The sequence below is a fragment of the Vanacampus margaritifer genome, chromosome 2, assembly GCF_051991255.1.
Source record: "Vanacampus margaritifer isolate UIUO_Vmar chromosome 2, RoL_Vmar_1.0, whole genome shotgun sequence".
In the NCBI taxonomy this organism is placed as follows: domain Eukaryota; kingdom Metazoa; phylum Chordata; class Actinopteri; order Syngnathiformes; family Syngnathidae; genus Vanacampus; species Vanacampus margaritifer.
In genome coordinates, this window is record NC_135433.1 from 5,796,823 (window position 1) to 5,814,572 (window position 17,750).

Genomic DNA, 17,750 nt, shown 5'->3' on the forward strand with positions numbered 1-17,750 from the left:
CTGAAATCGCCATAGACCATGTAACACTTTACAATGGGTAATGTTCACGTTTCTTAAATAAAAGATTGGCTGTTTAAAAGACCTTAAAATTCCACCCTTAACTTCTGTTTAGAGCCAAGTGGTGTGGTGACGACACACCCTGCCAAACCTGAAAGAAAATGCCAAACTCCTCCTCCAAGTATCACATCGTATGTAATTGCAGGCACAGAACTTCCTGCAGCGAATGTTCCAGATTAATCCCCTGCGACAGCTCGGCCACCTGTAGCAAATGCCACCGTACCGCCAGTCACTGAAGCAACAACTAATCTAAGAATAGACAGAACAAACTACCACATTCAGGTACTTGGACAGATACTTTGTACTTTTAGGTATGTTTTTTTTTTTTCAATACTCGTTTTTGAATTAATTGTCAATAAAAGTAATATTTCGGGGGGGGGGGGGGGGTTCCAGTCAGCCAACTCATCTGTATTTTGAGAAAGATCTATATGCTAATGGCATCAGCTCGTTATTGATGTACTGTATTTGACTGGACAAGACAAAGTAGCTCTACCCCTACATTTAGGACAGGATGTAATTAACCTTCTGACCCATCAACAGTAAAGTTTTACATACCATTAATTAGGCTTGCAAGGTATATGTGATCATTACAGAAGAAGTAAATAATAAAAGTGAGGCACGCCTTTCTTTTTGAATGGTTACTTGTTACTCTTAATTTTTAAAAGACACAATTGTTTATCAGTATGCGACAGCTTACGGCCCCTTCTCAAGATTTCTCATTTTCGCCTGTAGTTGTTTTTGTTTTTCTTTACCCTCCTTTGGAATTAAGATCAGAGGATGTCCTTAACATTGGTCAACTGTGTTTTTCCCTTCATGACTCTTCTGTTATAATGGTATATGTAAATAAACAACATGATTAGTTCTACTACTTTTTCACTTTGATTGAATCGGCCTTGGGGGTAGAAAATGGCTACATACAGGTGCTCGTCCAAAAAAATAAAAAATATCCTCGAAAAGTTAACATTTCTGTCATTCCATTTGAAAAGTCAAACTTTCATAGATTATGGGTTCAGGGCCCACAATTTAAGTGATTTCAAGTATTTATTTGTTTATTTATACATTATTTGTGCTTCCAGCTCATAAAACACAAGAAAACAGGATGTCAAAAAAATTGAATACTGTGAAGAAATGACCATGCATACTGGATGGATGAATGATTTTCAAAAGGATGTCAAAATAGACACATAAATACTTGAAATCACTTAAATTGTGGGCTCTGAATCTATAATCTATGAAAGTTTGACTTTTTGAATGGAATTACAAAAATGATTCAACTTTTCGAGGATATTCAAATTTTTTAACGAGCCCCTGTATTTGTGAGGGAAACCAGCAGTAACTAATAATCAAACAATACCATTGGAAATGAAGTTCAATGATGACTACGCAGCCATATTTTATTTTAATGTAGTTGAGCTCTTGGTTGGTATAATACTTCCTTCACCATTGGCAAGTCATATCTCAAGGCACCACTGTACTTTATATCCAGGGTTGGGAGGGTTACTTTAAAATGTAATCCATTACAGTTAAAAGTTACCTGCTAAAAAATGTAGTTAGTAATGTTATCCAATGACCATAATATTAAATTAATGTAACTGGATTACTTTTGGATTACTCCAATATTCATGCTCATGAAGACAAAATAAAAATAAATATCACCACAATATATATTCTATACAATGTGCTCCTGCTATTTGCGGGTGATAGGGACCCGGGGCAGCCTACAAATAGCAAAAATCCTTGTGTAATTAAAAAGCATGTAGGCTATTGATTGATTAATTAATTGATTGATTGATTGATTTAAGGCCATTGCTGTTTTCGAACTGTCACTGAAAGCAACCACACCTCACAGACAGACAGACAGATAGACAGATAGTCATCCAATAAGGATGACAATGTATGACACTAACTGCAAAATGAACTTTTATCCCAGTCACAAGTTTAGCCGTGTATATGTTGTGTATGATGTTTAAATAGTGAATTGGTGGGAGGAAGATTTGTTTGGAAGGTGTCACTCACATTATGGTTGTAGGCTAGCGGGCAGGCTAGCAAGAAGCTACAGCGCGTAGCATGCCGCTGGACTCTCAGCTCAAACTTTCGCTCCAAGTTCCAGTGACTACCGGTCGCCACTTCCTCCTCCCGTCCTTGAAGCTTTTTCAAACTGCCCGCGTGTGGAGGGCACGAAGAGTCAGTTCGTTCGTTCACACCTCCCCGACATGTAGCAACCGTCCCGTCCCACTCGCGCGGGCGTTCTCTCTCTCTCTCTCTCTCTCTCTCTCGCTCTCTCTCTCTCTCGCTCTCTTTCTCTCTCTCTCGCTCTCTTTCTCGCTCGCTCTCGCCCTCTTTCGCACTGTCTCTCATCGTAGAAATGGTAATCCCTCGAAGTAATCCCCATTTTTAATAAATGTACAATACCTGTAATCTGATTGCATGTTTTTTTCCTGTAACTGTAATGGAATATAGTTTTTTTTAAAAATTGCAATCTGATTAGGTAGTGGCAGTACATGTATTCCGTTACTCCCCAAGCCTGAGTGTGACAAAGTCATCATTGAGAAAACTGGATAGTCAATCCCATCTTTGTATACAGTTAACATCACGTTTGTTTTTACATTGCCTGAGTTCATTCAACTCAACTGTTGCCATACTATAATGCTGATGCATATCAAAATTTCTTTGGAAGGAGAAAAAAATGTATCTCTTTTCTATATAAATGTAAAAATCACATATCAAATTGGAATTAAAGTACACCATTTATCACATAGCTCATTTATATCAACGACATTTAAATGTGCACATGGCCTCATAGTAAATAGATTTCGGACCACAGAATTGCGGTTTAGCAATGGGCCAGTGTCTGTTCTATGTTTTATTGCAGTTTGTCGGTTGACTTTTGCTAGAAAACATGCTGTACTTGTGTTTTGTTAGTAAATACAAGCTGATTTGAAAACCAGAAAGGTCTGGATCATTAACGGCTAAGTAAAGTCAGTTACATGAAGCTGACTTCCCCCTGTGGGTAACCAGACAACATTCCTACCAATGAAAAGCAGAGGGTGTGCCTACTGAGATGAAAACAAATCAGTGGACGACGAGTAGAGAACAAGGAACAAAAAAATCACAGAAACCATTTATGAAGGTGTCCTTGTTGTGAGACGTTGCGAGAGGCTACACTCAGTGATGGATCAGTTTGTTTGGTGTTTCTTTCTGTTGGTGTCTATACCTCTGATTAATGGTGAGTTCTTGTTACATTTCTTATTTAAAGGCTTGAATAATTATAAGTAGCAGGTCTAATTCATATTTAACCCTATCACTTTGTGTAATACCGATGTAAAAAAAACAAAAAAAACAAGCAGTACTTCCTTCCCCTTTTTGCATTTTGCAGGGTTGGGTCTAAAAAAAAACGATGGGTATATACGAAGATATGCCCAAAAAAAGTTATTAAAATATTTGTTAAACGAAGCACAAATGAGGCCTTCCGGATTCACTCAAGGGAGTTCTCCACAATATCAATCTGGGACCATTCCAACGTGATCTTCTCGGGAAAGGCGGCACATTCAGTTTCAAGCTGATTGAGCAATGCGGCAACTTGTGCATGCATGTCTACCAAACTTTTGTTTTGACCAATCACAGCTATGGATGAAAATCTTATCATTGTAGGTTGAAAAATAAAAATAAAAAATAGCACGGACAGCTATATCATTCAACAAGGAAACGGTGATTAGGTTAATTTTTTTCCCACGGCTTCGGCGCTTCTTGTTTTCGTCCCCGCCCCCGAACACAATAATAATAATAATAATAATAATAAAATAATAATAAGAATTTTTCATCCAGGCAGCACGGTGGCTGACTGGTTAGCACGTCCGCCTCCCAGTGCAGAGGATGTGAGATCGAGTCCGGGCTTTGGCCTTCCTAGGTGGAGTTTGCATGTGCTTGCGTGGGTTTTCTCCGGGTACTCCGGTTTCCTCCCACATTCCAAAGACATGCATGGCAGGTTAATTGAACACTCCAAATTGTCCATAGGTGTGATTGTGAGTGTGGTTGTTTGTCTATGTGTGCCCTGCAATCGGCTGGCAACCAGTTCAGGGTGTACCCCTGCCTACTAGCCGAAGCCAGCTGGGATAGGCTCCAATTTTGCCCTGCCCTTGTACATAGGCCAAGTAAGTTTTTTGTCGTGAGTGCAGCCAGCTGGGATAGGCTACAGCACCCCCCCGCAACCCTTATGAGTAAAAGCGGTTAAGAAAATGGATGGATGGATGAATCATACATCCATCCATCCATCCATTTTCTTAACCGCTTTTCCTCACAAGTGGAGCCTATCCCAGCTGGCTTCGGGTAGTAGGCGGGGTACACACTGAACTGGTTGCCAGACCATCGCAGAGCTACTACTACTACTACTACTAATAATAATAATAATAATAATAATAATAATAATAAATTCAATTTGTAATGCAGTTTTTATCAACATGATCTCAAAGTGCTACAGAGAGAGAGAAAAAATCATGTTCATAATTAAATGTCATAGGCCTTTTTAAATAAAAAGGTTTTCCGGCCTAAAAGAGTCCAGGCTCTGGGGTGGCCCTCAACTGGGTGGGAGCCTGTTCCAGAGTCGCGGTGCGGCTGCGCAAAAAGCTCGGGGGGCTGAGGAAAGTATCTGATGAGATGTACCAATGAGGAGTGTTTCCGTTTTATTGCTATTCAATTGAAAGGAGTTCCTGTTGATCCATTGCCAGTCACTCCTGCGGTGTTATAGAGACGCTCAAGGAGAATTGTTGGGTCCACGGTGTCGAAAGCCGCTGTTAGGTCCAGGAGGATAAGAAGTGATGGTGAATCAGAGTCAGCAGTTATCAAAAGATCGTTTGTCACCCTTAGCAGGGTTGTCTCCGGACTGCAACTTTTCAAACAAATTGTTATGTGTGAGATGATCCTGAAGCTGCGTGGCAACTGTAAGGTGTCACAGTGACGTCTACCTGTAATTTTGTGTTTCACCAGTAGGAGAAGCTGTTGTTTCACTTATTCTAATTGAACGTTTAATTAAGATGGTGCGCAACTTATTTTTTATGTGCATTGTTTTTATTTTCCTATTATCTTCTATCTAACCCTAACCCTAATTTGTAGGCCTACATTGTTAATAATAACTAGTTGAAAGTTAAATTAAAAGGGTAAAATTTACATGTCTAACTTTTAGAGCATGATTAGGTCACTTCCTGTTTTCCGCTAGCATAGCAAAGCAGTAGTCCGATGTACCTCGCAGAACGCTCGACCTCACGCAAGTTGCAGATACTAAAGTAAAGCTAATTAAGTCAAGTAACTACCCCTGTTGGTCCATTAGCAGGCCAAACTGGTATGTATATGTTTTATTTGTATTTTATGTTTATGTATATTTTGTAAAGCTAAGTTTATTTCAATGTACACCATTTGTTTGTCTCACCAGTTCTACGGTGTGTCTGTGGTGTAAAAAGCTAAGCCCACAATAGGGATGGGAATTGATAAGATTTTTACGATTCGATTCTTTTTGGGGGAAAAAGTAAATAAACATAGATTACCATACACCTTTTTTATGTCTTAGTTGTGTCTGTAAACAAGAGACATGTTTAAAAGTAACATGACCTTACAAACCCAACAGTGAAGTTTTAAGAGGTCCACATTCAAGGACTCCTCAATGCCCCCTCAAAAAAATAAAATAAAATAAACACAACTAGATTTTCTTTATCAGTCCGTTGTGGTTAAGAAGGCGAAGCTCTCGATTTACCAATCGATCTACGTTCCTACCCTCACCTAAAGAACAAGAACCCGGATACAAGCGGCCGAAATGAGTTTCCTCCGCAGGGTGTCCGGGCTCTCCCTTAGAGATAGGGTGAGAAGCTCGGTCATCCGGGAGGGACTCAGGGTCGAGGCGCTACTCCTCCGCGTTGAGAGGAGCCAGCTGAGGTGGCTCGGGCATCTGGTTCGGATGCCTCCTGGACGCCATCCCTGGAGAGGTGTTCCGGGCATGTCCCACCGGCGGGAGGCCCCGGGGACGACCCAGGACACGCTGGAGAGACTATGTCCCTTGGCTGGCCCGGGAACGCCTTGGGGTCCCGCCGGAAGAGCTGGTTGAAGTGGCTGGGGAGAGGGAAGTCTGGGCTTCCCTGCTAAAGCTGCTGCCCCCGCAACCCGACCTCGGATTGGCGGTAGAAGATGGATGGATGGACGGATAAAATAATTAATTTAACGTAAATAATTTGCCTCTATTCACAGTGTTGTTGTCTGTTTGATTATTGACGTGAAAGCAAACAAGAAACATTACAGGTAACCTCTCTTTGGAATCACCTCCCACTAAATGTCTCTGTTCTCATCTTAAAAAACACATTTTTATTCTTTATCTTTTGACTCAGCATGGGACTTGGCATTGTATTACTGCTAAGAGGTAGCGTGCACGTAACTCTTCATCAGAATAATCACCAATGTCAAAGTCAAGCCCTCGATAGACTCTCTTCCTTGCACTGAACGGGCATCATGAAGGCAGCATAAGCCAACACAGAGTAAACCACTGTTAAAAAGTTAGAGGTGGTCCCTAGGTGTGTTAACTTTAAGAGCAAGTTAACAGCCGCTTAAAAAAGAATTCACCCTTCAGTGCAAGATTAGCGGCTGTGACCCATCTTCTAGAATCTAGAAGATGTGTTGTATCTGGGATGTGAAAAAGATTATGTGCTCTATTTTCGTAGACTGGCTTGTCTTGTTCTGGTCTTGTTTTTGTTACATAGTGGGGCCAACATTTTGGGATTTCACAGACTTATGGGACGATTTAGCTGTGCCCCACAAGTTTAGACCTCTTTTTGAGGATCAAGACTTGGTTTTAGAGTTTAGGTTTGAAATGGGTTATGGTTGAGGTTAGGGTAAGGCAGGGGTGCTCAAGTTCGGTCCTCGAGAGCCCCTATCCGGCCTGTTTCCCATGTTTCCCTCCTGCAGCACAGCTAAATCTAATGATCAGCTAATCAGCAAGCTTTGCAGAAGCCTGGTAACGATCCTGATCATGAATCAGGTGTGTTAGTGGAGAGAAACATGGAAAACAGGCTGGATAGGGGCTCTCAAGGACCAAACTTGAGCACCCCTGGGGTAAGGAATAGGGTTAGGCAATCATTTTGATGATTGGGGCTAGGAGAAGGGGCTAGGAAATGCATTACGTCATTGAGATGGCCCCACAAAGATAGTTAAACAAACATGCGTGCGTGCGCGCGCACGTGTGTGTGAAAATAGCTGGTGTTGGAGCGAAATCTCCTATATCCAAATTTGGTATATTTGTTATTTTCTAAATCAATGCTATCGGTCAGTCACATGGGTCTGTTGCTTTGTTTTTACAAATTGATGACCAATATAAAGTGTTGAGATTGGCTCGCTATCTTTGAGCAATTAAATGTTCATGGCTCAATAAACATGTTTGTTTTTCCTTGTGTGGTGATGGAGGATTTTGCTCGACAGCATCAAAAGACACCAACTATTGTATTTGCGCAAGTCATACAGTAATTCACGTACTTTTCTCTTTCATTTTTTCCAGCGCAAACTGACGATGATAACCAACCTCCACCACCAGGTAACATCCACTGCAACATCCATGTACTCTATGCATTTTATAGGGTCACTGAGAATCCAGTGTATTTAGAGTATCTGTCTTTCAGAAAATGAAAACTGTATATAGTCAAGACTTTTTACATTGCAGTGTATTTCTTATTATTCTGATAAAAATGGCTAGTAGCACATGAAAACAAACAAATACAGGGTATGGAATTATTTTTTAATGTATATTAATTTTTACACTGAATACATGAATAGTTACTTGCTTTATTTTCTTTTGAAATGTTTAATTTATTTAAATTCAACTCAAATTGTCAGGGTTTCAGAGTTAATATTAACCTTTGATTCACCAAATGTCAAAAGCCGTCATGACGTTAACACCAGGGGTGGGAACATTTCAGATTCTTTCCGATTCAGATGGGGACAAATCTGAATTGATCCACAACGTCCAAATTTGCATTATTAAAATATGTAATTAAGGTAGTACAGAACGTTGAAAATAATGCAGAACTAAGAAGCCGGGTACCAGTCATCTTCGGGACATAGGCCGTGACACGCTGCCGGGAATAACTTCAAAATAAGAGCCTAGCAAGGCATTAATGTCCATATATTATTGGTATAGTAAGGCTTATTTTGAAGATGGCCTTCTCACCGCGTGTTCCCGTCATAAAAAGTTGCTGCGACTGTCTTCCTGACAGTGTACGCTAAATTTGACCTGCTCCAAAAAAAGGGTCCGCATGACGGTGACATTAGTTTTGAGTTTGTGGCAACAAAAAAATTGTTTAGACAAAAATGTCGATTTTGAAATTTTCTAAAAAGTAGCCTCCTTAATGTCTCTATTATTATTTCCCAGCATCACCAAAGTTAAATTTGTAATAGAAATGAATGAAAATAAGTCATTATTGGAACAACTTGGGCAACGTGTTTTTAGCTGACTTTAGCTAGTAGCCCGTCTCGGAAACCTGCCTCAAAATAACCCAGAGTTCCTCGCCTCTAATGTCACTTAACAAATAATTTATATTAATGGAAACCAAAAATAAGTTAAAAAAAAAAAAATACACCATAATGTGACCCTTCAGCATGAACGTGAACAGAAGACACACATCATAACAACGGCATCCAACATTGGAGTAGAACAGCGAAATGTCATCATCGGTCCGGGGCGAAGGTTTGTAATCCAAACAGACCAGAGTGACAGACTCTGGATGAGTATAAAATTTGTTAAATACCTTGTATGTAATAATGTATTGTATGTATTGTACATAATGTAATAGGGCTGGGTATCGATTCTAATTTCCTCAATCGATTTGATTTCGATTCACAGGAGTTCAGTTCGGTTCGATTTAAATTTTTCCCAATTCGATCCGCTTCGATTCAACCAATATTGCTTAATTATGGAACATCAATTCTTCTTAAAAATCAAGGGAATGATAAAAAACGCCACAAACAACTTACAAATTAAATTATTTTGAAGTCGTAAGTGGTTAAATGATTTAGTTTAATGAAAGTAACACATGTGTTAATCACTTAAGTGTTACACAAACATTCACATCAGCAAGGATGAGATGAAAATATTTCCATAATTATAATTCAATAATTGTAAATAAAGATTCTAAAGTTCAACCAATTAGGTCTTTCATAAATGTAAAAAAATACTTTAAAATTCATGTGAACAATATGAAACAAGTGAAGTGTACAACTTGAGTGGGTTACAAATACTTTCCAAGAAGACCGTAAGATACCTAAAAAATGGCCTTGAAAATTATATTTTCTTAAAATAATTGATTCATGGTTTTATGAATTGATATCAGGCTCAAAAAGGAAAATTGATTCAATATCGATTATTTTATTTTTTTTAACTAATTTCATCGTGCCAACATTAAAATTGCTGTAACTTTGTATATTTTTTAGGTACGTCCATGTATTATAAATAATTTGAAAGGAAAATAAGTGTAGAATTTGAATATATGAATATCTCAATTTTTATTTATGTATTTTTTTTCTTAACCAGTGAGCACACTTTTGTCACAAATAAGCAGATTTATGCCTCGGAAAAAAATACATCTCGTGCTTTGCAGGATGATAAATCTCGTGCCATTCTCATCCCGCAAGATCTCGTATTACGAATTCTCATCCCATCCCTACTGTACAAAAGTAAAACTGAGATCATTAACATGTTTTTCTCTTTTATTTACTTTTCGGATCGGTAACCTTCCACATCTATACTTTGCACATTGTACACCAAAAAAAAAACATCGACAATGGAAGCTCAAGCACACAACTGTCCAAATGCATTCAGCCAAAAGTCTTTAGTGAATGTCTAGGTTTTAGATGAAACAAGTTGTAGCTGCTGCATATCTTACCAATAATTTCAGCCTAGTTACATAAAAACTACAGTTTAAGGATGCATTGTTAGCAGTTCATCCATCCAGCTAATATCCACCTCATGTTTTCTATTATCCCATAGATACAGTTGGTTTCACTTTTTTTCTCACCAAAAACCCAATGTATAGATTAGGAAACACTGTACATTCATAAATTAAATTTGAATACATTTTACGTTACCTAAACTTTGCACATTCTACACTAGAACAAGGGAAGCTCAAACCCTCAAGTGCACACTGTCCCCAGCCAAAAGACTTCAATTATTGTCTCTCTCAAAGTCTTAGATAGTCGCCCTGATTTTTACTAATAATTTGAGCCTAGCTACGTTATTACTACAGTAGATGCATTACTAGCAGTTCATCTGGCTGCCACCAGCTAATATCCACCTCATAACCTTTGTCATTATCTTATAACCAAAGACACAGATAAACAAAGTAATGCTGTACATTCCTTTAGTATAATGGAATAAATAACATGTTTTTCTCTTGTATTTACTTTTCAGATACTAACCCCCCAGGTAACCTCCCACACCTCTTTGCACATTGCGCACCAGAATGAGGATTTGCAAGGGAAACTAAACACACAAGTGCCCATTTGCCTCCAGTAATAAGTCGTTTGCGAATGCCTAAAGGTCTAATGTGAAACCTGATGTAGTCTAACCATTAATTGGAGCCTAGGCTAGCTATACGTTATAACTACGGTGAGCAGGTGGATTATTAGTTAGGCTGCCACTAACTAATATCTAGCTCACAACCGTTGTCGTTATCTCATAACCTAAGTCGTTTTCTCCAAATACTGTACTCATGTATAGACAAGGTAATGCTGTACATTCCTGAAGCATAATGGAATAAATAACATGTTTTTCTCTTTTATTGACTTTTCAGCTCCTGTCGACTCAAGTAACTTCCCACACTTGCACTTTGCACATTGTACACCACAATAGTGATCTACTAGGGAAGCTGCAGTTCCACTCCAAGTCACGGGTGTCGCTAGGGCTGGTATTGGCTCAGACGCCACAGAGTGGAGATTGCTCTGCATTTTCTGCAATTCCAGAGGTCGTTTTTCCGTTTCCGGAACGAAGCGAAAGGCGGAAAAAAGAATTAGCTGCCATTTCTGGGTCTTTAGCTTGCATCATACAAATGTATATTGTAACGTTTGAAAAATGATCAGGCCAAGCGACGAGCTAGTTATTAACAATTATTCAATGCCAATTTAATTTGCAATGGTTACAGTCGGCGTAACCACGCCAAAACACGATGCAGCATTTTGTGTCTTGCTTGTGCACGACATTCACTGCTGTGTGACGTGTTCACTGCATGCCGAGCCAAGATATCCTATTGGCCCTTGAATGCTCCGAACCAATAGCAGAGCAGCTTTTTCATGTTAGAAAAAAAGTAAACTAGGTATCGGTATGGTATCAGTATTGACCGATACTGCAAAGCTGGGTATCGCTACCGGGGGCCAAAAATAAAAGTGATAATAATCATAATAACAACAAGAAATAGCCCAGCTACGTTATAACTTCAACATAGGGATGCACCACTAGCAGTTCATCTGGCAAGTTTGGTCAGAATAGCCAAGCTACGTCCGGTCTGTGAATGCTCCGTCTCGACATTTTTGTATATGCACTTTAAAATGGCAGCATTGGGACTATATAGTGAATGAGCGGTTAGGGGTTAAGGGTGGGCATTCGGACACAGCCCTCGTCTGCGATGGGAGAACTTTTTTTAAAGTGCTAGTAGCTTGTTTTCAATCAGTTTTTGAATGTTTCCCTGCTCCAACACAGTTGATTCCAATCAACAGGATCGTTGTCAGGCTTATGCAGAGCTTGCTGATCATTTATCATCTGTGTTGGAGAAGGGAAACATCTAAAACCTGCCAGACTCTGGCCCTAGGACCGAGTGTGCCCATCCCTGTCTTAGATGAAGCCTGTTGTAGCTGCCACTTAGTATCTTACTAATAATTTGAGCCTACAGTGTAGGTATGCAGATGCATTATTAGATCCGGGTTCCACAAGCTCATACCCACCTCACTATCTTCCACATTATCTCAAATACTCAGTAGGTTTCACTTTTTTTCACCTAATGGTTAATGTATCGATAAAGTAATACTGTATATTCATAAATTCAAATGGAATAAATAACTTGTTTTTTCCCTTTTATTTAATTTTCAGCTCCCATCCCCGGCGAAGGTAACCTCCCATACCAACACTTAGCACATTGTACACCAGAAAAAATATTTGCAAGGCAAGCTCAAACATACAAGTTGACACGACGTGGCAGATTTAGGACTTAGACGCAGAGATAGGAGTTTGAGGCTGAGGCAGATATTTATTAAAAAAAAAAACTCCTCGTTTAGAGGGAAAAAACAAAAGCTATTAAATGTTAAACGAAAGGCGCTCCAAAAGGGAGGATGTCTAAACTACAAACAAAACAATATCACTCCTTAACTAAAACTAAACTGTGGCTTTACAAAGTTACAAACCAAAGTTCACACAAGAGACAGAACAACAAGGCTGAGGACTGTGACTGGCTTGAGTGGCTCTGACGAAAACACTTTGGCACAAGACGGGAGACGCAGCCCATTTAACACATGAGGGTAATGGGAAACAGGTGGACACAATCAGGAATCAGGGTTGACACTGACACCACATGAGGAAGAGCAAGTGACCTGAAACGAAAGGAGTCCAAATTTTCAAAATAAAACAGGAAATGACAAGACAACCTCACCGCGGTATGACACAAGTGTCCATTTGCCTCCAGTAAAAAGGCTTAGTGAATGCCTAAGGTCTATTATAAAACCTGTTGTAGTTACTAATGATGACTAACCAATAGTTTAAGCCTAGTTACGTTATACTGTAAATATAGTGAAGGGATTGATTATTAGCAGTTCATCTGTCTGCCACCAGCTAATATCCCCCTCACAAACTTCGTCATTGTCTCATAACCTAAGTTGTTTTCACTTTGTTTTCAAATGCCTAATGAATAGATGAGGTAATGCTACACTACACTCTGCACAGCTAGCTACATTACAAATAGCATGCATTATTATCAGGGACTTGCGGTCAGAGGCAGGTAGGGGAGGCTCCTTTAGCTTACTCCGTCCTGCGTGTGAAGAGTAAAACAATAATGATGATTATTATTACATGAAATAGCCTAGCTATGTTAAAACTATAAGGATGCACTACTTGCCATGCATCTGGCTGCCACTTCTCAACCTTCATCATTATCTCATAACCAAAGTCATTTCCACTTTTTTTTTTCACAAAATCCTAATGTATAACCAATGCTGTACATTCCTCAAGCATAATGGGATAAATAACATGTTTTTCTCTTTTATTTCCTTTTCAGATACCGGCGACATAAGTAAGGTCCCACACCTACACTTTGTACATTGCCCCAGAAACATGGAACACACACAGAAAATTATCAGGAACACTGATCCTAACTTGTAAAAAAATTGTTGCTGATTTTAACACGGATTGGTTTGTCACAACTTACAAACAGACATGCAGTTATGATACCAGTGGTTCCATTTATAATCGGGGCTTTCATAACCAGGTTAGCAAAAAAAAAAAAAAAAAAAACGTCTACGATGGGAGAACTTGTTTTAAAGTACTAGTAGCTTGTTTTCAATCAAGATGTTGCTTTAAGTGTAAAAACTATAGAACAGATCAATGAACTTCGTATTGATAAATCACATGTTTACATCGATCTCCGCGTGCCTCCTCAATCTCCACGGCGGTAAAATGGCTGATCTGATGAAGGTAGCGGAGAATGTACACGGAAGATCGGAATATGCAAGCAGTTGACCAGAAATCTTCATTCTGGAATGTAAAACCTTTTTTTTTTTTTTTTTACAGTGTGGTGTTGATTAAAGCACAATTAAAAGCTTTGAAAACAAATGTTCCAATTAAGGTAAAAATTGAAATAGAGGCTAATATTCTATTTTGGATTCATAGTTTTATTCTTGACTTCAAAAAAGCCCATGCCTCACCAGTTACATAATTGATTAATTAGTAGATCATTTTCCTTGCCATCATCAACTAATATGTAAAGCTCTCAATTTCCCACATTCTACCACACAGTAATTTTAACAAACGTTTTCCACCAGTTGACTAAAATCGAAACAACAGTTTGCTAAAGAAGACATGTCGGGCTTTTTCTTAAAAGGAGCTAAATAAATTTTGACTATTACCACTCAGATGTGAAATAATAGAAATGTTGTCTTTTGTTGGTAGTTCTTCAAGAGGAAACCACTGGAGCAGGAAGAGGTACTGTAAATTCACACGCACATGTGCTCACATGGTCCATGTACTGCCAATCACTGGGAGCAAATCTACTTGTTCATCAAAAACAACTAGCATTGCTCTGCCATCACCAGTAGATGGCAGCAAAGCACCATCTACAAATGGTTGCTCTTACTCATACACTGTGAGAAAATGCTGTGAAAACTCACCAACAGACACAGAAGCGTCTATATGTTATTCCACTTAATAGTTATAGTAGTCTAGATTTCACTTTAATTGGGCTGATGACATAATATTGCCACTCAAAGAGAAAAACAGCCGTTTTCAATCTACATTATGCATAATTCTGTTATGGACAAAAGCAAGTCACGTTCAACTAAAGAGTAAAGAAATAAGTATTTAGTTGTTGAGTTTCTTCGTATTGCCCAACAGTGTACGGGCATATAAAAGCTCGGATTATCCATCCCCTGGGAGTTAACGCGACAGAAATCATCCAACAAGTAAGTGCATGCAATACGTGACGCGCGCAGCAAAGAAGTACACATTCTTGCTCTCATTATGAATGTTTGTTCTCTCACAGTTCCTCATTAATGTAACTCGTGGATTATGCATGGATTGCGACATTGATGTCGATGCAACGGTAACCCAACAGCAGATCCTGCCCGTAGACTGATGGAGTTCTAACTTCTCCATGTGCAACAGAGGAGATGCCAAGGGTTCCAGTTTATCAAGAGGCGGTGTATGCTTGTCATGCACATAGGGAGGACTTAAAGGCATGCTCAACTAAATCTGGCAATAAAAGAGTATATCAGCATATTGCTATATACTACTATACATGAGAAAGACTTTTTTTTTTCCACATCTGGAATGACATGCAGGACAAATGTATACCAGAATATTATTCATATTTTGAGTGAGTTGATTTTTCTGGACAAATAAGTTTTTGCACTTAATTTTGGTTTGCTGTGAATCCGTTTTATGCCATCCTTGACCTTGAACGGTCTTTTTTTATGTACGAGGGTATGAGGTTATTCTTTGATTATTTAAACCCTTTTTGTTGAAGGCTATTTTTTTAATACATGGGCCATTGAGAGATGCATTTGTCAGACGAGGCCCATTGAATCATCATGTGGTTCAACCAAAAAGAAATAGCCCATATGGGACTTTTATTTTGAAATACATTTAAAGACAGGAGTTTGTATCATCCACAAGACAACCAAGAACCCATGGGAGCATCTATCAGGTGTCTCACAACTATGTAAAAAAATAAAATTGAAATAAGACCCTTTTTACCCTTTTAGCAACATGTATGTATTTGGACATCATGTGGTATTACCTGAAAAATTGTTAATATATTTTTTTCCCAACAAATTTATATTTTTATTCTAATTTTACTTGATGTCTTGTTTAGTTTTGATGGTGAATGTAGTAGCCACAACATGGCTAAAGGGGCTTTTTTTTGCGGGGGGGGGGGGGGGGGGTATTGCCCCAAAGTGCCCCTTTATCTATTTATTAATGGTTTAAAAGTATATATATATATTGTGATTAGTTTTTCTTTTGTTTGTGAAAGTAATTTTGTTGCCTTGCAAGACAAAAAGTAGCAGTGCCTTCAGAAATTAAGGGGACAATAAAAATAAATAAAAATATCACAGCTTTTTATCAAAAACAATCTAGCTTGCCGAGATGTGACAGTTAATTGTTGAGTACAGTCCCAACAATAAAATATTAACATCTACACCTGCTGAAAAATAATTAAAGGCATTTGTTCTAACTTGAAGCTAAATGTAAAATATGACATTTTTTATGCTTCATGCTCATTCATGCACTATAGGAAAATCCTAATTGCTTGTGTTACTTAAAATGTAAATTTCATGTACATTCGACATAATCATTTTTTGTTTATGTAAATGTGTTGTTCATAATTGATTGTTTTTTTTAATGATGAATGGCCATTGCAGACAAATAATTTAATGGTGTGATTTATTGTTTAGCCATATTTCAATTAATAATTTTACAATGGATATTTTTACACACGTATGTATGCACATATCTACATACGTGTACATACACACACACACTCTATCAATTTCTTGCACTATTCATCTATTTTCAGCACCCCCCAACCCTTCGACTTCAACTCAACAGAAGTGCAGTACAGTACTCCGAAAACGTATGAATACATTCTATTTTAAACGTTTGAAGTGTCCCAAAGATGTATTTATACGGTTTTTGTACATGTTTTTTTTTTTTGAAGACTTTGTAGCAGCCTTTGTAACTGCAAAGAACAGTTGAAGAAATGGGTAGCTATTACACAAAACGGCCAGCAGGTGGCAGCAGACCATAGGAAATAAACCAAGACCACGTTGACAAAACCCTCAATTACTCAAAATTCGAAATAGATTTGTGATTAAACTTAGCTATATTCTAATGCTAATTGCTGCAAAACTGAAACTGATAGAAATATACTTTTTTATAATGTATATTTTTCCTGATGATAAAGAGACATTAATCTTTCTTTTGGTAGGTTTCATGTTTTTATAGCAATAGAACACAATATTCTGCGGGCCTTGCAAAATCAGTCAAAATCCAGTAAAACAGCCGGGAGTGAAGGGGGTTGTTTTAGTGAAAATAACTGGGAGGGAATGAGCTAATAAAATATACAAGATCTCTCTACACCACTATCATGTCACATTTACAGAACCCATCAATACTTTACAAAAATGAAATATAATAGCACCCAACTGTGCTACGTACATCATTCAGAAACAAGATTTATCTACTAGCATTTAGGGTTATAACTTGTAAATGTAGGTCAATGATTCTGACAAGTGATGCTGCTAGCACAGAAGGCCTGTCAAGTCACTACTGTTTTTTAAAAAAAATTATGCAGAAACATTATAGAATATGGGCGGCCTTTTCATGTAATACTGAATATATTTAGCCGTTGGTTAGCAAGTCCAACTCGCAGTCAAGAGATTCTGGTTTCGAATCTCCCACAAGCGGCCTTGCTTTGTGGACTTGGCATGCTCTCCCCACTGCTTGCGTGGATTTTCTCCATGTATGCCAGCTTCCTACAAGAATAAAAAAAAAAACATGTATGTTTGGTTGATCAAAGACTCAATTGTCTGCTGCAATAGATCCACTGAGGTTCTCTCAACAACAAAAAAACACCAAAATACAAACATAATTTTTCAGAGATTTACTTTTTGGGGGTAGTTTACATGTTGACCTCCACATCTAAAAAAGGATGAGGCAATTACGGCGTAGGAAGTGGAAGCAGGTCCCAGTGGCCCCAGGGATTGCCTCAAACTCTCTGAGCGGATAGTTCAAATTAGACAAGCGCTGTCCATCCTCACAAACCTTTGACCTCGCTGATTTAATTGCATGAAGAGCATGTGTAAATGAGTGCATTTCTTCACCCCTTCCCCTCGTTGAATCTCGTGGTATCAAGCAGTTAATCGGCTTACCTACTTGTGTTAAAAAATAAAATTAAAAAACGACAATAATAACAATT

General features: G+C 38.5%; 1 protein-coding gene and 1 long non-coding RNA gene across 3 annotated transcripts in view; one reads left to right on the forward strand and one right to left on the reverse strand.

Annotated features, from left to right (window-relative positions):
• LOC144043440 (uncharacterized) overlaps window positions 1–2,321 on the reverse strand; it is a 90,508-nt gene extending 88,187 nt beyond the window's left edge. Inside the window, exon 1 of the long non-coding RNA XR_013291106.1 lies at window positions 2,074–2,321. This is a non-coding gene — a long non-coding RNA (uncharacterized LOC144043440). The remainder of the gene's footprint in view (window positions 1–2,073) is intronic.
• Window positions 2,322–3,137: 816 nt separating this feature from the next.
• On the forward strand, window positions 3,138–15,068 carry LOC144044888 (uncharacterized). Of its 2 annotated transcripts, XM_077559586.1 has the most exons (9): window positions 3,138–3,283; window positions 7,586–7,621; window positions 10,490–10,504; window positions 10,872–10,886; window positions 12,161–12,178; window positions 13,338–13,352; window positions 14,228–14,260; window positions 14,669–14,736; window positions 14,817–15,068. In XM_077559586.1, the coding sequence occupies exons 1-9, from the start codon at window positions 3,229–3,231 to the stop codon at window positions 14,907–14,909; spliced, it is 348 nt and encodes a 115-aa protein (XP_077415712.1). In that variant the 5' UTR covers window positions 3,138–3,228; the 3' UTR covers window positions 14,910–15,068. The 2 variants fall into 2 exon arrangements, with proteins under 2 accessions (XP_077415712.1, XP_077415713.1); XM_077559587.1 differs by lacking the exons at window positions 10,490–10,504; window positions 10,872–10,886.
• The last annotated feature ends 2,682 nt before the right edge of the window (window positions 15,069–17,750 follow it).

What these genes read in the sequence shown, in the direction of transcription:
- LOC144044888 (XM_077559586.1), top strand. Translation starts at nt 3,229, where the DNA reads ATGGATCAGTTTGTTTGGTGTTTCTTTCTGTTGGTGTCTATACCTCTG. An exon ending in GTCTATACCTCTGATTAATG is followed by an intron (nt 3,284 to 7,585) that starts GTGAGTTCTTGT and finishes CATTTTTTCCAG; the next exon opens with CGCAAACTGACGATGATAAC. An exon ending in CGACAGAAATCATCCAACAA is followed by an intron (nt 14,737 to 14,816) that starts GTAAGTGCATGC and finishes GTTCTCTCACAG; the next exon opens with TTCCTCATTAATGTAACTCG.